This window comes from Phoenix dactylifera, chromosome 17 (genome assembly GCF_009389715.1).
Source record: "Phoenix dactylifera cultivar Barhee BC4 chromosome 17, palm_55x_up_171113_PBpolish2nd_filt_p, whole genome shotgun sequence".
NCBI lineage: Eukaryota > Viridiplantae > Streptophyta > Magnoliopsida > Arecales > Arecaceae > Phoenix > Phoenix dactylifera.
In genome coordinates, this window is record NC_052408.1 from 4,361,936 (window position 1) to 4,385,371 (window position 23,436).

Sequence of the window (23,436 nt, forward strand, 5' to 3'; positions counted from 1 at the left end):
GTATTATTGTTTCCTATTATTATATTATAATATAAATATAATGTTATATTACATTATATCATAATACATTAATATATTATGTTAAATAATTTAGTATTATATTATATTATGAAAAATTAATGTACGCTAATAATTATAATATTGTACTTTTATTATTGTATTATACTATAAATATAATATTATATTATATTATAATAATATTATACTATATCATATATTTATGTATTAATATATATTATATTTTATTATGCTCTATTGTATAATACTATACAATGTCCTTTATAGTAATTTTGTCATACAAAAGTACTTTATCAGTTTATTTACCAAACATATGTTAAAGTGTCATAACACTTTAGAAATGTAGTTACCAAACAACAAGCAACTTTTTATAAAAACTCTACTGCCAACAGCTCTCCCAAACGGAACCTTAGTGTTTTCTTGATTAATTGTATACCTCAGCAAAACAAAATTAAAATATAGTGAAAAGTAAAATAAAAAATTTATTTTTTTCAAATATAATCAGAAAATAAGAACTGAGAAGATCTTAAACATGTCGTTTATTCAATTTTATTTTCAAAATTCCTTGTGCTGGGATATAAATTTTAAATTTTTGTTCAACCTAGTGTGGTCCACTGGGTTAAGCAGGTTAGCTGGTTTTGGTTAAAAATTGCAACCTCTAGCATTGGGCATTTGGACTAGCTAAAGGTTCAAAATGGATTAGCATGAACTTGAGTAATCATTGTTCATGTAATGTTATAATTTATTATAGATAGCTAATATTATATGTATATAGCACATGTTTATTGATATTTTTGGATGCTTAATCTCTACTTTTATAGAGATACTCTCGTTGCAACAAAGATATTTTCATGAGAGTAACTCCTGCTTTTGAGCATAAAAAGAAAAAAGAAATAAGATATCCTAGTGGCAGCAACATTTGTCAAAATAATAACGGATAGGAAGAGAAATAAAAGAAATGTGCTGAGTTAGGCGCTTCTCAAAATTAGACCATAGTAGAAACCATCCAAAATGATAGATTTACCATTTTAGAAACTCTAGATTGTGCATCTTTATTGTTCATGATTTTTCAGCTTCTTTATTATTTTGCTGTTTTCCATGCATTCTTTATCTATTAGGAGATTTGAAGAGCAAATTAGTAGCCAAAAACAGAAAAGAAAAAACACGATTTTCATGATTTAAGGTATTGAAGTAATATCATAAAAGGTACCAAAAATGCATCTCATAGAGGATGCACAGTAATCAACTACAATGAACATTTTTTTCCAAAGAAATAAAGATCCTAATGGTTGCAATAGACATATGTTAGTGCTCATAATATTCTAACATCAGATAAAAATAACTTCTTATGAAGCCACAGAAGAGTTCAAGACTCGAGTTAATTAAGTTTTTGTATCGTGGGAGCAAATAAACACACCTACTTTTTTATTAAAATTAGCAATTCAAGCACGTGTAATGCATGTTTAGAAAAAAAGTAAAGAAGGATAAAATTATAGATAATTACATTAATATTTTTACATAAATATAAATATGAAATAAAAATAGCAAATTGAATGCATAAAATTTGAATTGGGAAAAAAAGATAAAATTTAAATGGTCTAATCTAAAGGTAATAGTATGTGAATTGGTGGGTTCAAAAGATAATAAATCATCCAATAGGCAATTAAGAAAATAAAATGTCTTATTTGATATTTATTAAAGGTTCTATTAAAAGCATGAGTTTTAAATATGTCTACTGAAAAATTAAGGACATTTTGGTTAACAAACTTAATAAATGGAATTTATCTGATATATTTCTTTTAGTTTGATAATGTAATATCGATACTTCGAGCAATTCATTATAAATTTTGGAGCTAGATCCAAATTGATTTTCATCTATCCAAAACAAATTATATTTATAGGTTCTCCAACTTTTTTAGCACCACGTACAGAAATAATCAAAAAATTGCTTTACCATCTTTGCTTCTTTTTTTTTTCTCAAGTGGATGGATCATACTTGACGAGTACGGATACACCCAATAAAATCAAAAAACAGAATACCTCAAAGTGCCAGGGGCAACTTTCCATCACCAGTCCACAGAATACTACCAGAATGATTGACTACATAAGCAGCCATCCAATCCGCAGCTCCATTAGCTTTACGGAAAATATGCTTGGTCTGAAAGATCCCTCCGTCTCTCACCATTGCCCATATATCTCGGAGCAAAAGGTGGACACAACCATTACCTCTTGGACCCCCCTGATCTAACTGATGACAGTGGTGGAGTTCCCCTCCAGCACCATCTTTGCTTTTACTAGCATAATTATTTCACTAGGATTTTATATTTTTAGCATAACTTCTTTTGGAAGGATTTTTGAACTAGAAAATTGATTCTTGAACCTTGGTATGACTTCAAGATGATGATTAGGTCATGCCCTTGTTTCATTTAACTCATAAGCATTCTTGAAATTTTATATGCAGTTTTGCCGTGTTATCTGCGCACCCTATTTATACATAATGGAGCCTAATGGTGCACATTGGACTGGGCTTACCCACATCCTACTTTGCTTAATATATATTTAATATTGGATAGCTTGTAAAATAATATATTCATGGGTTTTGTTAAGCTTGGGCCAATGGTTCGTGACAGCCTAATCCGAACAACATTTATAGTACAAAACCATGTTTTTTTTCAAAGCATTAAAAACTATTGATTTCAATCTATACATGCTTAGATTATTGTATATTTTATCACGCTAGCTCGCTGAAAACGTTGCATTTTTCTGTTTATTTGATGCATAGATTGGGGAACATCAAATATATAATTTTTGTTTTTAGGCATTTTCACTAGTATAGTTCAAAAACAATGATATGAATCTTGGATTTGGCTGCTTGATCATTGATTTTGGATCAGAGAGAGGAATGGTTAGCTTTTCTGCTAAAGAAGAGCATTGTGTTAAAGGCTTCGCTTATCCTGAGCTCTCCGTTGCAACGTGAATATCTGTAGTAATGTCAAAGCAAGTTAACCTAGAGTGGGTAGCTGAATGGCTTCGAGAGTTGTAATGAAAAGAGGATAACATATTAAAGATTGGACATGCTCATCTTGAATTTGTCAAGCTCTACCAATAGCAGATAAACATTATGGATATGCTTGGTTGACATGATCCAAAATTATCTTAATATTTTATATTAAAACTTTTTGACCTACATTGGGCAAGTTAACCTTAAACTCTTTATATTCTATTCCTTCAAATAATAGATGAACATTATGAATATGCTTGGTTAAGATAATCCAAAACTAACCTACATTAAGAAATCAATAGTTTTGATGATTTGCAGGAGTTGAATATTGTGTACTAAGACTCTTCAACTTATATTCTTCAACAATGATGTTATTAGATCCTAACCCAATTTGTTCATGGTTGCTCTGTGAGGACCCGTACGGGCGTGTATTTAGTCCTACATCGGTTATTTGCTGGGTAGATTTTGGATACTTATACAGAATCAAAGAACCCCAATAATACTTTCCGGCTAGCTATTTTGGGTGAGGTCCTGAGTAGTTACAAATGGTATCAAAGCGGGCCTGGCTCATAACCTATGCTGACTAGGGGACACTGTAACACAGATTCATTGGGGCTGACCACGGGCCGATCATGATGTTTATAATTAGATTTGAATGGATTTGAATCATTAGCCTGACGTGGACGTCAGGACTTGAATGGAGGGAGTATGTGAGGACCTGTGCGGCCGTGTGTTTAGTCCTACATCGGTTATTTACTGGATGGATCTTAGGTACTTATATAGGATCAAAAAACTCAAATAATACCTTCCGGCTAGCCATTTTGGGTGAGGTCCTTAATAGTTACGGATTCAGATTTTTTATTTTTGATTTTGAAGACCAAAAAGCTTGAATTCTACGTCACTTATTTACCACGAAACCAATCCACGAGTATCCTAATCGGATTCCTATCCTTCCTACATTCCACATATGTATAAGATTCAAATCCTTCTAGAAAAGCTTGAGTTCTATATCATTTATTTTTTAGGAACCGGTCCATGTGTATATCGAGTTCAATTTCTATTCTTCTTGCATTCCACTTGTGTATGATTCAAAACCTTCTTGTATTCCACATAAATATTAATGATTATTTATAGCAAAAGGCACATCTTTCTGCATTCTATATATATCTGGGATTCAAATCCTTCTCATTTTCCACATGATTAGTAATGATCATGAATGATATGTAATGTACAACATGATAATGAGAGTTAAGAGGAGTCATCAAGCCATACCCCTCCCCTCTCACTATGATTCTCCCACACGCCAAGCCCCTCCCCTCATCATGAATCTTTCCCTCACCAAATTGCTAATGTCCCTCCTTAACTCTCCAACCTTCTCTAATATGGCAACCACCACTCCTCCCAAACATCAACAGAATTTCTAAAAGCTATTGTTGAAGTCTGGTTGTCATGCCTTGACCTGATGGCCCGAGCCAAGCACGTGACAAATAGCCACACATCCCTAGGGTTTAACCCATAGGACATGCAAGGCCTGCCCTTTATTGATGTCATTCTAAACTCAGGCAGTAGTAGAGATAATTAAACTAATGCATTTATTCAAAAGAATAGTCCACAATTACTAATAAAAATATATCAACTTATTTCTCTAATTAAATGATATCTAAACCCTAAGCTCCTCAGTGCTCGATCACAAGCCCCATCTACTCGGCTGCATTTGTAAAAAAAAAAGGAAGAGAGGTAATGAGCTTCACAACCCATTAAGTTACCAAAACCTCTAGTAAGATCAAGTTATTACACAAAAAAAAAAAAAAAACCAATTGGCATGAATTTCTATAAATAACAATATGCTATAGAATACATTAAATATATCATATCTATCAATATAGATTTCAAAATAGACAATGAATTTGGCCAAAAATATATTCTCCAAAACAAACAGGGGATGGACCATCCATTCTCACTCTGTTAATCCTCACGATTATGGCTATGATCAGCCTATGGCACACCCCGAAAGAGACTAGATCTTGATTATAATATACTATCTACCAATCATGCGTCACTGATCGCCCTACTGGATATCTGGATGGAAACTAGCTTTGAAATCACCCAGAGAACATGCTTACATCAGCATGTGCTAACAATCAACATTGACTCGCTAAGCTTGAAAGAAAACTAACTTCGACTACAAAAATGCCTCAGTCGGCTGCACCAATGCCGCCCCATTGGAGACCCGAAAGGGGACTAGATCCTAAATCTGTGTGATCATAGTCGGACTAGCGAGTAACAAAATTAGAGCACAACGATATCAATATATTTATCGATGCAATAAAATACAAGTTATGCCCAAGTAAAATAAAATATACTCGATTCAATCATCTTCATGCAGCATGCATATTATGCTTAATATAAGCAGAATATAATAACAATAGAATATTTCAAATAATGTAGATCAGATCATGATTATACACTAGGGGTAGAGGTAACTTACTATTTTCCCTCTAAAATCTCTCGAAATTCACCCATCAAGAAAATTATCCAAAAAACTAAAATAATTAAATATCTTATTATATTTTTATAAAGCATCATACCACAACTTAAAAAGATCCTAATGCAGGGTCCAATCCACATCCAAACCACCAAAACTAATCTACGCTTTAGGGGTCTCGACCATCCCTTTCATCATCCCTTAGTTTAGAGGTCCTTTTGAATTTAATTAGAAGGTGGGGTTCGTGGTTACTTGAATGTAATAAATCTAGCGTCGATCATGTCTCCTCGCTATCTAGATCCGAGTTTTTATCTAATCAAATTATAGTTCTTGAGTTAGATCAAGTTAATCGATTAAAAGAAAATTAGACTAATTAACAAAAATTAGACTCGATCTAGGTCGACTAATAGAGATGGAGAGGAGAGAGAGAGAGACTCAGTTTGGATCCAATTAGGGTCAGATTTTGATTCATTGGCAATGTGGCTAAATCACTGCACCTGATACATGGGTCAACCAATATAGTGAAGAGAGAGAGATACCCATCTAAGGCCAGTTGGGCCCAAGTAGTCCGGGTCAACCATTAGCAAAAGGTCTAAGCCTAATTGGTCAATAAACTGGATCATAGGAGAATTAGGAAAGTGATTTTCCTTTATCATTGTTTTCTTTCTTTTTTTTTTCTTCTCTCTCTCTTTTTTTTCTTCTTTCCTTCTCTTTGGTCCAAAATGGGAATGAACATAGGTTTCTCATCCCACTCAAATAGGAAAACAGAGAGTAAAGGAGGTGGGTCGGTGGTCTGGCAGTGGCATGGCAAGTTCACTAGGTCGGCGACAAGTAGCCGCGATGGCAGCAACAACCTGAGATGGCGAGGACGGCCGCGAATATGGAAGTAGAGAAGGGAGGAAAGACAGAGCCTGGGGGGGCTTCCTCGGCCAAAGGATGAGGGATTAGGATTAGGATGGCTCGACGGAGGATAATCCGGTTGTTACCGACCTCGGGGAGTTCGTGCTGGCCATTCCTCTGCATCCTCATCCTACTCTTTGCCACTGACATGGTCAGAATATCGGAATAACTGGGCGGGATCGCCTTCGTGGAATCTCTTGGCTAAAATCACTAGAATTAGCTCAACAAGGAGTACCTGAAGGTCTATACCACCATCTTAAACCTACCATTGCTCTGTGGACCGCCGATGTGGTGGCCTCCCTCCTCTTTGGATTTAGAGTCCCACATCGTGCAAGCCGATCAAGGATTTTTTTTTTTTTTTAATGGCGACAAACACGGGTCGACCATGAGTGCAATCAATAAAAACAGAAAAAAATAAATAGAAAAAAAAATAGACACAAGACACTCATAAAGAATTTTTTTCAGAATGATGTGCAGTATAAGAAGCGACTTGTTTGCATTCTGATAGACGTGAATAGTCCGAAAGGAGCCAAACTCTTTCATGAGCCTGCATATGTCCCAAAGCAGCGAGTACCGGTCATCACAACTGTGGCCTCGAATTCACTCAATCACTGTAGTTAAGTCTCCTTTCAGGTAGATGTTGTCCACACCCAGAACCAGCCCATCGAGTCTACGATGGGAAGACTTGAGGAAATTTTTTTTTTTTGTACAATGACGGCTCACACCCTACGGATGTGGATACAGCCAACAAAATCCGAAAATAATAAAGCAGAAAAAGACTCCGGCGCTATGTTGCACTCTCTCCAAATAAAACCTCCAGAATGGTAAGCCACATAGGAAGTGACCTAATTCGGTCTGCACTGAGTGTTTATTGGGCATAGGATATGCCCTTCCAGGCGGCTCTAAGCTCAGCACACACCACCGAGGAATCGAAGATTTGCTGGCCCTCCGTCACCACTTGTCTGGAGTCATGATCTCTAATGACGAAGCCTATGCCTCCACCTCTCCCATCAATGGCTATACTGCCGTCGAAATTTACCTTCAAGAAGCCAGAGGGTGGGGCACCCAAGATACAAAAACATATCTGAACGCTGCAAGAGCAGAAGGGGTACCCCATATGTTCTTAGCCAACATGATGGGTAAAATCTCAGCAGTGCTAAAGAACTCATCCGCATGCAGTAATGCCCTCGCCACCACCATCCTCAGGGGCGAGCTGCTGCCCTCAAAGACTCGTGCATTCTTGTCCAACCAGGAGTGGTAGGCAACCCGAGTCCCTCTCTCCTCCGCCCCAGACCCCGACCCTGGGGCCTCTTAGAAAGCGCAGAAACTCCTCAGTGGACGACCACCTCTGCCTCGATCATAAGAGAACCCCACACACCTCCAAATCCGACTGGCCCGCAGGCAGTCGACGAGCACATGGTAGATGGACTCCTCCGCCGCCGGGCATACTTCGCAATATGCAGGTAGCCTCACTCCCAGCCGCACCAAGATGCTCCTAGTGGGTAGGCAGCCTCATGCCATCTTCCACAGAAATAGTGCGACGGGGGGATAGACATGTAGTCTCCAGATCCAACTGCCATCGAACTGCCGGGGCACCGCTCCTACTCTCATCCGCGCTATGTCATGGGAGCTCCACCATCCTTTGATTAGTGAAGCCCTAGCAGGGGAGGACGAAGACATTACCTTGTCAAAATGGATTCGAGTGCACCCAACTCAGCTCAAACCCGATCTATTTATGTACTTTTGGGCGAGTTCGCTAAGGGGTCAATCCAGCTTGCCTTTGGCGCCTCGAATGCTTTTGCAAAAGCCCGTTCTCCTTTGGGATTCAAACTGCATCAGCTGTAAGGCTATTATATATCAAGCCTTTAATTGATTAACAAATTTCTTTCAAAAACATTTTATTAAAACCAGGATATCTATCAGCTCCTCCACCACATCAGCTTGTGCCTATTGGACGGGCCTTTAAAACTCTAATCTCCTTCCTCCCTAGTCACCTCTCAAATGGCTGCCCTTAAAGCAACTCACGTAGATGACCCTCGGCCACTCAATGCATCCACATTTCAAACTCATAAGAGTCTTTTTGAGGTGTCCCATATTTTTCCCACTAGGAATTGCTTAGTTTGCAAAAAAAGGAAAAAAATGAGTCAACAAAAAAATAGAGAGATATTTCATATTTGATTGAATTTTCAAAAAAAAGAAATAAAAAAGTGACTTTTTTTATATAAATAAAGATTTCTACCTTCCATGAGTAAGAAAAATCTATGTAGAACATAAGAAAGTCCAATTCTTACCACTTAAAAATTAGGATAATTTTTTTTCTTTTTCAAAAGTGCTCTTAAGCTTGAGACAAGATTTTTTTCTTTATTAAGAATATGATATATATATATATATTTTGTATGATTTTTTCAGAAAAACAAAGACTCAACCAAACGTGAGTCATACTGAAATATATATTTTTTAAAAAAAAATTATAGGATGAACTAAAACTATTTTTCTAGATATTGTATATTTAGATATCAGTTTTTTTAAAAAAAATATTTTAGCGAAGAAAAAATGTCCCTATTCTACGAACTTTAACGAGAAAACAGCAGACACTAGTTCATTTGGCATTACCTTGTTTTCTCCAAGAATGGTCCGAAAACGTCACAAATATTATGTCACGGAAGGAAGCTAAGAAACGTGGTAGCTGCCACGGCCACGACTGGCAGGCGGAGCTGCGATTCTTCCCTTACCCAACTTTATCAGCTCACATAGCAGCCACTCGCCGCCTCAGTCACATCCAACTTAGAACAATTCCAATGTTTAGAGAAGACGCAGCAGAAGAAGAAGAGAGAAATGTGGTAGCTGCCGGGGTCCACGAGTGGTAGTTAGAGCTGCCAATCTTCATGGATCCAACTTTATAAGCTCACACAATGGCCAATGATCTCCAAGTCACATACAACTTGGAACAATTCCGGTGTACAGAGGAGGAGGAGGAGGAGGAGGAGAAAGGGAGAGAAGAAATGGCACCCGGCGCCGCACCATTCCTTCCGACCGCCACCGACGAGAAGACACTAAGACCGAGCTTCGTTCGCGACGAGGACGAGCGACCGAAGGTGGCATACAACCAATTCAGCAACGATATCCCCGTGATATCGTTGGCTGGCATCGACGACGAGGAAGGAGCGGGTGGCGAGAAGAGAGAGGAGATCCGCCGCAAGATTGTGGCGGCGTGCGAGGACTGGGGGATATTCCAGGTGGTGGATCATGGTGTTGATGCGGAGTTGGTATCGGAGATGACTAGGCTTGCGAAGGAGTTCTTCGCGCTGCCGCCGGAGGAGAAGCTCCGGTTCGACATGTCCGGGGGGAAGAAGGGTGGATTCATAGTATCCAGCCATCTCCAGGTATATATTGCGTTTGTTCTTGGAACATATTTTTGTTGCTGGGTGGAAACTGCATCAATTTACATGCTAGATGCGGACGCATTAATGCATGGCTGGCTTTCAGACATGCATGCATGATCAAGCACAGATCAAATTGATCTGCCAATGGAAGTATGGACAAAACTAAATATCTCCACAAAAAAAAAACAAGATCATGATTGTATTCAAGCAGCACACAAGAAGAATTAAACACTGCACTAATGTTGTGTGCAGGGAGAAGCAGTGCAAGACTGGAGAGAGATTGTGACATTCTTCTCACACCCGGTCGGAGCTCGGGACTACTCGAGGTGGCCGGACAAGCCGGAGGGGTGGAGATCGGCCGTCGATTCGTACAGCGAGAAGCTGATGGTTTTGGCATGCAAGCTTCTGGGAGTGTTGTCTGAGGCCATGGGACTTGAGAAGGAGGCCCTGACCAAGGCTTGTGTGGACATGGACCAGAAGTTGGTGGTGAACTTCTATCCCAGATGCCCTCAGCCAGACCTCACCCTTGGCCTGAAGAGGCACACAGATCCGGGCACCATCACCCTCCTATACCAGGACCAAGTAGGTGGCCTCCAAGCTACAAAGGATGGGGGCAAGACATGGATCGCCGTTCAGCCGGTGGAAGCTGCCTTTGTGGTGAACCTTGGGGACCATGGTCATGTAAGTACCTTATATATCTAGTATTATTAGTAAAAGAATAATTTTCTTTAATATATTTTAACATTAGTAAATATTATTATCATACTTAATCTATATGGTGAAAAAATCAAGGTTTTCACCTTAGTTTAAATTCTAGATTTTTTAGGGGTTTTGCTAAATCTGTTGATAAAACTTCTAATTGCAGCCTTTTTGGTTATAATATAAACATGCTGAAGTGAATTGACAAGAGTATGATCACAGAGAAACCATTGAAGTGCATCATGAACAAGTGGGAATAGTTTTAACTTCAAGTGAATTTACTGACTTCTAAAGGTGAAAAATGTGTAACAGTGCATGTTTCATCTGTTGATGAAATCAGAGATTAAATCAGCCTAACAATGTCTTCCTGATTCTGACTTGATGCTTCTTTGAGACAGTATCTGAGCAACGGACGGTTCAAGAATGCCGACCACCAGGCGGTGGTGAACTCGAATTATGAACGGCTGTCGATCGCAGCATTCCAGAACCCGGCACCTGAGGCTATTGTGTACCCACTGGCGATCAGAGAGGGAGAGAAGCTGGTATTAGATGAGCCCATCACATTCGCTGAGATGTACCGAAGGAAGATGAGCAAGGATCTGGAACTTGCCAAGCTTAAGAAGGCCAAGGAGGTCGCATCCCAGCACAAAGCTCTCAATGAAATCCTAGCTTAATGCAAACAAATTTTGTCTTCATATCTCTTTTATGTTATGTGGAATGTTGTCATAATGTTCTTGTTTCCTTGAACTACAAGTTTTAAATATGCAGGGAAGTCATGATGAGCCAACATTTTGAGCTGCTTAATGCCTCTTGATTTGGAAAATCTGAGTGCTGCTGTTTGTAGCCTTTTGGCATTTGCAATGAAATATCTAAATATAAAATTTTCAGAGTACTTGGCTTTCATCTGACAATTTATTGCTTCCAAACCATCCCAACCATTGTTTTGGTGCAAAGATACAACATAATATATTTTAAGACATTGATTCAGAAGGGTTATTTGTTCTATTTTTGCCCAATTGAGAATAGACAGTTTGATGAGCAAAAATTTTCTTTCTTCAACCCACAGAAAAAAAAGAAATCATATTGCAAAAGAGATAAGAGAATAAAAGAAAAATAATTGAAAAAAAAAAGCTTTCCTTTTTGCCTTGTTATATAGTTTTCTGAGAAATATTTTGTTTCCTTCCGAGGCATTTTTCTTGTTTTTCCTTAGGCTTCCACATGGAAGGAAAAGTTAGAGCTCTGTGTTAAGATGCAGTGATCACATTAATTGATTACTGCTGTTTAAATAAAATATTTTGGGGTACAACAATAAAATATTTCATCAGATGAGCTGAGATTATATCAACATAATAGAACCCATCTCCATCAAATACTTTATAGAAACAACTTAATTGAAGGATGTGATCATAATCTCTTATATCAAAGCCATTTATTTACACCTTACTTCATTGTACACCCACTTATCACATGCTTCTTCACAAGATCTATGGTTTAAAGTACAATCTATTAATGATCTTTCTAGGTATTTATATTACAAGTTCCAGTTCCTGTGGCAGTAGAGTACCTGGCTGGAAATCAGAGTGAGTGAAGCCAATGCTACTGCTGGATTAGCCCATTGGTTTTTTTCCTCAGGTAGAACAAACCCACAGGATGAATGAGGAGCTTGCCAAGCTTAAGAATTTAGCCAAGACAGAGCAGTTAGACACCATGGTTCAGACTCCGCAAAATCCTATCTATAAATCATTTGGCCTGATTCATCTTCCTCCCTCCCTCCTCCCCTCTCTCTCATGTTTTCATTTGGATTGCTGTAACAGTTTTATAGGGTTATGGACGGACTTTGAATACCATATATAACTTGTTCCAACCAAACTTTTATAATAAAAATCTCAAATGATCCTAGAGTCACACTAGATTTCTTAAACAAACAAACTGGGAACAGCTCAAGCTCGGCTTGGTCATTAAATGAGCCTAGTATTCTTTGCACCTCTAAGTCTCGCTTTGCATCACTAAAATTTATTCTCAATAAAGTGATTGGTATTAACAGTAGAAAGCACCTATCAGTCCATTAACTGGTTTAATTAGTTCAACTGGTAAATTGCTAAGAACTATTATTGCTTACCAGTGACTGTGTGTTAGAGTCCCTGCCTCTTTATTTTTTTTTATCTCAATAAATTAAATGAAACCCAGAAATACTCTTGCAGTCCTATTGTTTAAATAAAATTAAAAAAAACAATACAATAGAATGCACTTAACTCACAAGTTATGGGACTTCTTGCACTCGTCTTTTTGAATAACATAAAAGCACTTCCCACAATTCTCATGAGAAAAATACGCCAACAAAATTTTGTAAATTTACTTCCCCAAGGTGCAGATAAAAAAAGTCACCTCCACAATTATGTTAAAAAGATTCCCTTCACAGGGTGCAGTGGGGGTGTCACTGTTGATAAAAGCAAAGACACCGACAACATTTATCATCAAGCATCCTATAGAGACAAGCTAGACTGCTATAGCACAGATCATTCAGTTAAAAAGCAAAACAAATGGTGCACCATTTCAATTTCACTGAACAGCAATTCCAAATATGACTGGCTAACAACATAAAAAACCGACAAGTTAGCCAGAAAATCAACAAACTACCTAATAGATTCTTGATTTCAGCTACAAAACTTTGGCTAAGCTTCCAAAATAGGACTAACAGATGCTCAAGCAAATCAAATAAGAGAAAAAAGAACAAGAATATAAGGAACCTCTAAGCACTCTTCTCTTAGCAGCAGTTGCAGCAGCCTGTCGTCTGAGCCGTCATGTTCTCCTCGCGGCAATAAGACCAACCTTCTGTCCGGGAGGGGCATTGCGGCGGACAGTTGATGCATGCCCAATGCGCTGGTGGTTTCCTCCTCCATGATGTTGTTCCACAGAATTCATGGCAACAACACGAACCTTCAGCCAGCAGTTCATCTTCACACGGAATTTATGGTAGGCATTCCCAGCCTTGAGAAGGGGCTTCTCTGTTCTACCTCCACCAGAGCAACTTGTCCAATCATTGCATGACAACCACTTGGCACGACCTTCTTTGCACCAGATGGAAGCTTGATCCTGCAAGGATGTCAGAAAGTAGTGCTGTCAAACTCCGAGGCAGCACATCTTTTATGGCCTCGCCGAGCAATGTTCTACTAGTCATTCATGTGTTGCTTCCTATTATTTTAAAATACCCTCTCTTACATTTCAGAATAACCTAACTACTTAAACTGCCAGGACTGCAACTGTAATAACTATTCGTCCATGCATATGCAATTAGGAAAGAAAAACTCATGCCATTTATATAACTCTACATGCAACTTAAAATAATGGAAGGACTAACAATATGGGGGCCAGCATGCCCATTAAACAGATATAGACAAACAAATCATGCAAAGATCGAAATGAAAACAAAGATATTTATTTCTGAAAAGATTCTCCATAAATGAGAGATGCTTCTTCAAATTCCTTAACAATATTAATATACATGATTTGTTTTGTGAACTTAAGAAGATTTAATTAAAAATTTAAAAGAGCTGCAAAAGAAAAAACACACAATTGATGCAACTAATTGCAAGCACAGGGAAAATTGAATTACTTGTTCTATTCCAAGCTGCTGATTGCCCCTTTCATCAAAAATTTCCGAAAACAAATTTTGAATCTCATCACCTACAATTCACTCAAAATCTTCAAGAATGAAACACTGATCCACTGATTACAAACCGAGAATACCACAAACACACGTTCGAATGCCATAAGCTTATATAGCAGCAAATTCATGAAATTCTTTTCCCTACCCACTTACCAATGCTGCATAATCAGAGGTGTGCATCAGCACTTCCTACAACACTGATACTACTACATCACATCACCAGGAAACTACACTGATGACATTAAACATTGCGACTTTTTTCACCAAACTAGCCTTAGATAACGCCAGCTAAAATACCATCCTGAAATTCATCCAGCTATAAAAATCACCAAACTAGCCATAGATAACACCATCCTCACATCAACAAAATAAGCATCAATATAACCCTAATAACAATCAACTACCAAATTCAGCTATCCTTTAGGATTTAACTCTGCATCAAAACAGTACACGTCAAGTTTTTGTCAAACCAATACCATCCCCATGACATCACTAACATCACCAAAATGAGAACATATGCACGAGATTCAGAGATAAATTTATACGTACATTGATACAAACAAGATATAATGATTCAATATAAATCATAAAACATCAAAATAATCACCAGAGGGAGAAAGACCTAATATTTTTCCCTATTCCAGCTTCAATGAAGGTACGAGCTGATAAAGATACCATTTTCCCCACTAAAAGGAGCAGACTCTGCCATCAGATCAAGGGAAAAATGAAAACCAAATAGATCGTACCTTTCGAACTCAGGAAGAGATCAGATCGCGTCCAAACCCCTAGATATGGTACAGAAACCGGACCTGGTGGTGCCGTTGTCGGGGTTGTGGCTGATAACTATGGCGTAGTCGCCGGAGGAGCGGGCGAGGACGCCGCGATCGCCGACGTGGTGTTCGACGTTGCAAGCGACGGCACCCTCTGGGATGGAACGGAGCGGCAGCACGTTGCCGACCATGAGGGAGGCCTTGCGGCCGCAATAGACGAACTGACCGGTGTACATGCCCTCGGCGGCGATGAAGAGCTCCTTCTGTTGCTTGTAACGGAAGGGATGGCGGAAGGTGACGCAGGCGAGGGGGGCTTTGCGGCCGGGGTCGTGGATGATATCGGTGACGACACCCTTAAGGTAGCCATTGCGCTCGCCTCAGTCGAGGCTGCAGAAGCGGGCCGGGCCCTTGCGGTGGTGGGTATTCCGCTCCCATACCCACCAGGCCACCACCTTCCTCTGGGCTCGGATCACGCGCCCCATGGCGGCGGCGGCGGGCGGCGGAGAGCGGCGGCGAGGAGGGAGGCGGAGGGACGGAGGTATGGTTTGGGGTTTCACGAGGGCATCTACATGGCAGGGACGAGCTGAAGAAAAATGGGGTATCAAGAGTCGTGATGTACTATCTGGACCGTTGGATTGATGGAGAGCATGGTAGAGGTCAGGAGGGCCAAGATCTCATGTTACCTTGCCAGATATTTTTTGAAAAAATATGTTATAAACTATAATTTTTTTATTGACTGAATATTACATATTTGTCCATAGCCTCTATTTTAGTAGAAATTTAACTATAATCAAATTATTTTTTTTTAGTATAATAGCGGTTCACATCCGATGGGTGTAAATGCGGCCAATAGAATTAGAAAAGAAAAAATCATATAGTGAAGTAGGACTAACACGTGGTCCATCCAAATAAAATCTCTAGAGTGATGGGCCGTGTAGGAGGCTATCTAATCAGCAGCGCTGTTCGTCTTTCTATAAACGTATGATGTCTTCGAAAGAGTATTGTGGTCTAAAAGACAAATATTTTTTGAAGAAATATGTAATACTGCATGGATAATTTCTGCTACCTGTGCTCAAGTCCGCTCCATAGACCTTTAACAGTTTGGGACATCTGAAGTCCCTATACTGCTTCGGCAGCTCTACACAAGGTATTCTTTATCTGGGAGCTCCTACCCCCAAACTTCCTCAAGATCAATTTTGATGGCTTAGTTTCAGATGGAGGTAAGAGAGGAGGGGCCGAATTTGTCATAGGGGCTCGAGCTCTAGTGCGGTGGCAGCAGAGGGTTGTCAAATTTTCGATACCTCGGTTTCTGGTGCAGACCTGCGGGCGGCCTAGATGGGCATGTGTTATGCGCGGCAGGTGCTTCAAGCGAGTTTAGTTCTATTAGAGGGTGATTTGGCTACGGTGATCGTTGGGTCGTAGGGGCCCGAGCAGTGACAGAGGAGTTTATGCCCTGTTTCGCGACATTTGGATGATGATAAGAGAGGGCGTTACATTTCGGGCTATACATATATATTGTGAGACTAACGAGGCGGCGGACTGGAACCGCATATGTAGCGAGCCATTCAGAAGGCACCCTATAGGTTGGGGAGGGAGAAATGCCTGGAGCACTTCAGGATCTTTTTGTTTTCCGATTTTATTGGATGTAAGCATACCCGTGATGTATGAAATGCTCGCTTTAGCCCCAAAAAAAAATAATTTAATAAACTATAAGTTTTTTATTTACTAAATATTACATATTTATCCCTACCCTCTATTTTAGTAGAAATTGAACAACTAAGCAAATTATTAAAGGCAAACATTTTGGCTACTTTTTAGAATACGCCTTCTAATAGGTAGAAATCCGGGTCTCAGGTCCATGTTCGGGGTCCTATACTCCTATTAGCTGGCTCAAAATTTCTTATAGAGAGAGAGAGAGCGAGACCCATCTAACTAGAGGAATTCATTCCCCTCAGATTTATTCGGTCGGCTGCGACCGGCTCCCGTGGTGCGAGAGGCGAGAGAGACAGGGAGGCGAGAGGCGAGGTCCTTCATGACGCTCGGAGGTTCCGGTGGATCCAGCGTCGTTGGTGAGAGTTTTTCTCCCGTCGAAATCTTGCTCCTAATTAGGGCTTTCATCTGGATCTCGTCGGATTTCTTATCAGTTTCTTGTATTGTTATTCTTGCTTGTTGTGATGAACGATCGTGTCTGTTTCTTGGTCTAGATGTTAAAGCGGTATCGGTGCAGATCCATCCATGAAATTTGAGAAAAGGGCAGAAATTAATGCGATTTTTTCAAAGAATTATTGAATTAAAGCGTAACAATTCCGTGGTTTAAATTGTTTCTTTGATAAGTCTGGAATCGGTGCTTATTTTATGCATTAGTTTAAGAACCGGTAGAGGTTTCATGTACGGCTTATGTGTATTATAATCTAGCTTGATTTCCATGAGTAGCGTAGCTTGGGATTAGTGTATTTGGCTTATTGATTCTGTTATTGTTGAAGAGGAGTGAAAATAGCAATGCATGCCATAAACTGATGAATGAGAAGAAAGAAGTTAGTTTTGAGGCTTGCAAAAAAGATTGTTAGCATAGGATACATATCAGCAGTCTGTTCAAATATGCAATGAAATTTAGAAGTGGCATTTGAGATATGTTTGAAAAGATTTTTACTTTGGGATAAATTTTTACCTCTAATGGTGAGGTAGGATATTGGCAATCTGCTCAAAGATGCAGAAAGAATATACACATTGGTGGATTGTTTTTGCTTTGTTTGCACATGTAAGACTGTTGTATGCAACATCTATAGCTTTCTCTAGAAAAAGCAAGAAGGGAACTGTGAACATGTCTCCATTAGATTAGAGTATGCGATCTGTATTAAGAGGATTTCTCAACTTCATATCTATATCTGTTTGAGACAAATATCTATAGAAATTTAAGCATTTATTTAATGTCTATATCTAAGACTGTATTTGCTAATTAAATTCAAATCTGATATGTCTATTTTAATATTCGATCCATATCCAATCCATTTTCAGCCCTAAGTAGATGTGTTAGAGTTTACATGAGAGACAACTCAGAATATTCCTTGATAAGTTTTAGCAAAACACCCTTGTCACCTTCATGAATTTCCTTTGATATGGCCAAGCTTTAGTTGATACTTCAAACTGATACGAGACATCTCAGCCACTATATAATCAATCCTATATTGTCATTCTCTTTGCTATTTGATGTATGAAACTTATCTGGCTTGGAAGAGTTCTAATCTATGTTTCTCATGATCATGTGAAAAGAAAAGAAATCAGTCTTAAGATTGTTGGAAGGAGTGTTACTCAGCAATAAATGGCAAATGGTCTTAAGTGTAGCATGCAAAAATCTGGTCAAGACGAAGGGCAAATTGATGTTTGAGGTGCATTATAGAAAAACCTTCCTTATATGGATCTTGGCTCTTGAAAGATATAGCCAGGTAATTAACAGTCCACCTGCAATATGCTCTGAATTTTTTTCTCTTCTGAGAAGGACCTTGATGTGCACGTAATTATGGATAGTTTGGTTAACCATTTGCCCAAAGAAACAGAAGGAAGGAAAAATAGTGGCAGACCACAATGCCTTTAGTTTTGATTGGGCCAATGGTAACTCTTGGGTTTGAACTTGTGAGGTTGTCCATCTTGCTAAAACTCTCTTTACAAGCCTATACTGGAAACTAAAACTGCTACCTTTGCTTCCTCATAATTTCGTTGACATAGTCTCCATTTGATGTTTATGGTGTGCAGTAGTGGGTCATTGTAGTTGTTTAAACAGAAAGTGAACAGTTTACAAAGAGATACAGGATGATATCTGGTAAAGAAGATAATGGCGGGCTTTGAATTTATATCCAATTGCACAGCAAAAGGCTGACATGCACATGCAACACCTGCTCTTAGAACCCTATCTGGTGGGTGCAGGGAAAAAGAAAAGGCCTTAGTTCTTAGATTCCAATTGTCGTATATAAAGGTCCTCTTTTGGACTAAATTATGAGGAAACCTTGTTTCCATCTAAAAATTATTATTGGAATTACCATCCAAAATAGAACCCGGATGCAAAAGAAAATTTCAAATGCTGGCCAACTCAAGTTGCTAATCATATATAGGTAACTTTTGAAATGTCAAAAGAATATCAGTATTATAATTTTTGTGCATTGCAGTATAAACTATTCAAATTGTTTTTTTATTAAACTTCAGCTGAAATTGGTCACCTGAACATTTTTTTGGATGATCAATCTTTGCATTTTGCATGTAAGCTATGTTATATTAATTCATTGTTCAGATAATGATATGACTTTGACACTTACAACATAAATTCTAGTTGACACTTACAACATAAATTCTAGTTGTCTTTCTTGGATTAAATACAGTAGGAATGTGAAAGACTATGATTGTTAAGAAAGGATTTAAGACCTGGTGCTAGCACCTGCTTTGGCTCTGGGTTGATACAATACCAAGAAGCTACTGTCCCGACACTTGAGATGTGATGGTGTCATGATAATTTACAGAGATGTCTCCAAAGTCCTTTTTTATTTTTCTGTTGTTTAGTGTTTTTTGTGTTTTTTAACTACTTGAAATTATTTTAGCCATTTAAATAGGTTTTTAGAGCTTCTTAAATAGTTATTGGTACCAACAAATTCTTTCTTGTAGTTTTTTATTTTTATTTTCTTCACTTTGTAACTATCATGGTCTGCCGTACCAGTCCATAGGGGGCGTACTAATACCATACTGGAAGAAAACCAGTATGAAACTTAACTTCAAGTTAGTACAAGCTCCGTACCGAGATGTAGCAAACTGTACTGAGGCGCATCAAGGTATATCGAGGTGCATATTGGCCTGTACCGACTTATATCGAGACGTACCGAAATAAAAATTGAGAAAAATTGCTAGAAAGCTATTTTAGTATAGGGGTGTATCATACCGTACCGAGCTGAATCGAACGGATAAGGTATCGATATGGTACCCGATACCGAGATTGCGGACCTTGGTAACTATTATTGTTTTTAATGATTTTTTAATATATCTTTTAGTCTATTGGATTTGCAACAACTCTAGCATACAGGAGGCCAGATATAGACATATCCTCTCCCTTCTTCCTCTCCTTTCTCTCGTATTCCCCCTTCCCCTGTCTCTCTCTTCTCTTCCTCTTTAAGCTATCTCCCATGACTGAACCGGCAAGAGAAAAGAAAGCTAAAAGGGGCTCTCTTTTCCTGTGCACAGGACTTGGCTATCCTGGCTGGTACCGAGCAACCCCAGCTAGCGAACCCTTTTGTCCCGATCAGTACCAATTGAGATGGTCTAGACATCCCGGTTCACGAGCAAACAAGTGTCTGGGAGGTGTCTCATGTACCTTTCTTAGTGGAATGGTATGTAGGTATGGTACCAACAGGACATAGCAGTACTTTCAGGATGGAATCCTTGTCATTAAGGTCCTTCTAGTCTTTTACCAAATGAAATAAGTTTTTTTTTCCTGCCTTTTCAGGCCAGTTAAAGCAATTGCTTGTGAATGTTTGGTGGAATCATATAAAACCTCTGTGGAAATGTTCACGCCTAAGCTCTGTTAAACTCTATTTATATAGATTCTCGAAGGAAGATTTTGTAAGCATGGAGCCCACCTATTAAACAGATCATAATCTAATGAATTTAAGAAACCCACCTAAATAAACTTGACTATAATCATAATTACTATGATATGTCTTAACTCAGTTATCTGGGGGATTATCCTACAGAACGTGATTCTTTTACAACTATATGCCACCTTGGCGTATATCCTCTAGCGAAACTTGGGACTTCATCAGACGAGCTACTCAAAATTAAAAAGAACCAAATATCTAGAAAACCATTTAAGTAGATTTTTTTTGTCTCTTTAATTAGCGCAAGGAATAAGAAAAATGACTAAATTCATTTCTTTTTTGATGAAGAATTAAAATCTGTTATTTTTTAATTTCTTATCTGTCAATGAATAAGTGATATTTTCCTTTTGCATGTCGCTGATTTTTAGACTGAATAAGATTTTGTAACTCTGCATCCATGTCTACCTGCTGTTTCTAGTACTAGTTTAGAGGATGGCATCACATTGCTGTTTGACATTGAAGAATAAAGTCATGTAAGATGAAGGCATGATAGGCTTCACCCCTGTAGCAAACATTTCACAGTCAACTCTAGGGTTTCTTGATATCTTAATAGGCATAGAGAGGTACCTCCTGCTTCTTCTTTTGAATTTAAGTAGGTTGACTATTGATTAATATCTTGAAATAATGTACACTATCAGCTTCTGATTTGAGTAATTCTAAATTGGGTGACAGTATTGTTGGTATTCTTTGCTACTAAAAGTGTTTGTGCTGCAATGAATGTGAGCGAATCATAGATGGCTCTGAAGAAACAAAATCTCTGCTCCTTGCTACTTTGGTTTCCTTCTTTAAGTAGGGATTCTTGAGACCTGTGGAGAACATGAAAAAACAAAATTTTGCATGACGGCTTTGGTCCATCGATATGTGGCAGACATGAAGCCTTTTGCATTATACTAGAACCTCGCATATGCGGTGCACATGAAAGGCTGCATGGGGAGATGAGTTTTCTAAGGATATCCAGAGATTGGGTCCCACATGATGGCCTGCCTCAGCAAGAGAAACAGGGCAGTTTGGAAATACTTGAAAGTTGAGTGAAACTGTGGGTGGAGTCACTGCCCCCGGAGTTTGCATTCAATATAGAATATTAGACATCAAGTTCATAATCATTTTCTCTCTCTATTGGAAGAAATGTATTCCTGTCTTGTAATTTGTGCTTCAAGATTTTTATGTGAATGTTTTGGATTTCTATACAAGGTGGAGTACTATACCACTTGAATACCTGGTTAAGAGAAACCATCATTCTGCGAAAATGCTAATTCATTGTTCCATGGCAGTTCCTCGGAACTTCAGATTGCTGGAAGAGCTTGAACGAGGAGAAAAGGGCATTGGAGATGGAACTGTTAGTTATGGTATGGATGATGGAGATGACATCTACATGCGCTCCTGGACAGGCACAATAATTGGCCCTCATAATGTGAGTTATTTTTGTAGTTACATCTCAATCATCTTGTGGTTCCTGTTATCATCTCCAACATTAGTACTGTTTTGCAGTCTATTCACGAGGGACGCATATATCAGCTAAAGTTGTTCTGTGACAAGGACTATCCGGAGAAAGCCCCCAGTGTTCGATTCCACTCACGAATAAACATGACTTGTGTTAATCATGAGACAGGAGTGGTCTCTCTCTCTCTCTCTCAATCTCTCTCTCTCTCTCCGTGTGTGCGTGCGTGTGTGGTGTTAATCCTTAGACAGGAGTGGTATATATATCTCTCTCTCTCTCTGTGCGTGTGTGCTTGCGCACATGTGACATGCAAAGATATGTGTTTTGCATTGGGTTTTGAATCTTCTATGTGGTTTAGGCATCAATATGGGTCTCTGAGGCTGATGTTTGGTTGAACTGAGTGCAGGTAGAGCCGAAAAAATTTGGCCTTCTGGCAAATTGGCGACGCGAATACACAATGGAAGACATATTAACACAGCTTAAGAAAGAAATGGCAGCATCACATAACCGGAAACTAGTCCAGCCCCCTGAAGGTACTTTCTTCTAGGTTGATTGATGTGAAAGTATCATCATCTGATGGAGTGGACATTGTGAATTTATTAATCAACCAAAAATCTTACGAAGTGCTGGAGGTGGAAGTTTGCAAATTATATCTAGCTGGCGCAGCTGTGCATTGCTCGCACTGATGGTAAAAGGAGTACCTTCAACAGACATGAAGAAATTAATGTTCACAGTGCCTGTTTTGGTACCTTACTGTTCTTTGTGCTACAAACAATGAAACTATGCGCTTGGAATTTAGATTGTATGGATTGACCATATGATTAAATATGTTAATTGAAATCAGAATTTGATCTACTTCCCTGCACTCTATTTATATATGCCCAGAAGTAGCACTATTGTTGCTCGTGTAGTCGAGCAGCTGTTAAATTGTTAAATGGCGAAGTCCATAAACCATAATAACAGTATTCATGCAAGTAAATACTTCATATTTGAGTTCATGAGCGGAATGGAGAGCAGTCTGCTGTCAAATATCTCTAGTATGCTGCCTGCTACTCCAACTTCTCGAGCTTCCCCTGTATCATCTGAAGTGACCCCAAGTCAGAACTAAACCTGCTTCAGAAGCTGAACTTATGCCCTCTTATTTTTGTTTCTTGAAAAGAAAAGAAAGGAAACTCATTTTTACCATAAATTATGTACATCTGAATTTTTGAAAGTGTCACCTATGAAACCTAGAATCTTTAGTTGCTAAATAGAGGTGTGTTATTTGTTTGCTTACTTATTCTATCACTTTCTCTCTCTTTCTCTCTTGCAATATAGATAATGAATATTATCTATATAGATAATATAGAACTTATGCCCTCTTATTCTATCACTTTCTCTCTCTTTCTCTCTTTCTATATAGATAATGAATATTATGTATCTTATATGTAGGCATTTGTCTA

General features: G+C 38.6%; 2 protein-coding genes and 1 pseudogene across 3 annotated transcripts; 2 read left to right on the forward strand and 1 right to left on the reverse strand.

Moving 5' to 3' along the window:
• Positions 1 to 9,244: 9,244 nt before the first annotated feature.
• LOC103708217 (flavanone 3-dioxygenase F3H1-like) lies at positions 9,245 to 11,378 on the forward strand. The gene is made up of 3 exons (XM_008793040.4): positions 9,245 to 9,787; positions 10,040 to 10,468; positions 10,885 to 11,378. The coding sequence occupies exons 1-3, from the start codon at positions 9,317 to 9,319 to the stop codon at positions 11,158 to 11,160; spliced, it is 1,176 nt and encodes a 391-aa protein (XP_008791262.2). The 5' UTR covers positions 9,245 to 9,316; the 3' UTR covers positions 11,161 to 11,378.
• A 1,630-nt stretch (positions 11,379 to 13,008) lies between these two features.
• LOC103708218 lies at positions 13,009 to 15,542 on the reverse strand (annotated as a pseudogene).
• A 1,197-nt stretch (positions 15,543 to 16,739) lies between these two features.
• LOC103708219 (ubiquitin-conjugating enzyme E2 variant 1C) lies at positions 16,740 to 22,849 on the forward strand. Of its 2 annotated transcripts, none has more exons than XM_039114781.1 (4): positions 16,740 to 16,992; positions 21,828 to 21,967; positions 22,045 to 22,250; positions 22,401 to 22,849. In XM_039114781.1, exons 1-4 carry the CDS (start codon positions 16,956 to 16,958, stop codon positions 22,402 to 22,404), a joined length of 387 nt encoding a protein of 128 aa, XP_038970709.1. In that variant the 5' UTR covers positions 16,740 to 16,955; the 3' UTR covers positions 22,405 to 22,849. The 2 variants fall into 2 exon arrangements, with proteins under 2 accessions (XP_038970709.1, XP_038970708.1); XM_039114780.1 differs by having other exon boundaries at positions 16,741 to 16,992; positions 22,045 to 22,170.
• Positions 22,850 to 23,436: the final 587 nt, after the last annotated feature.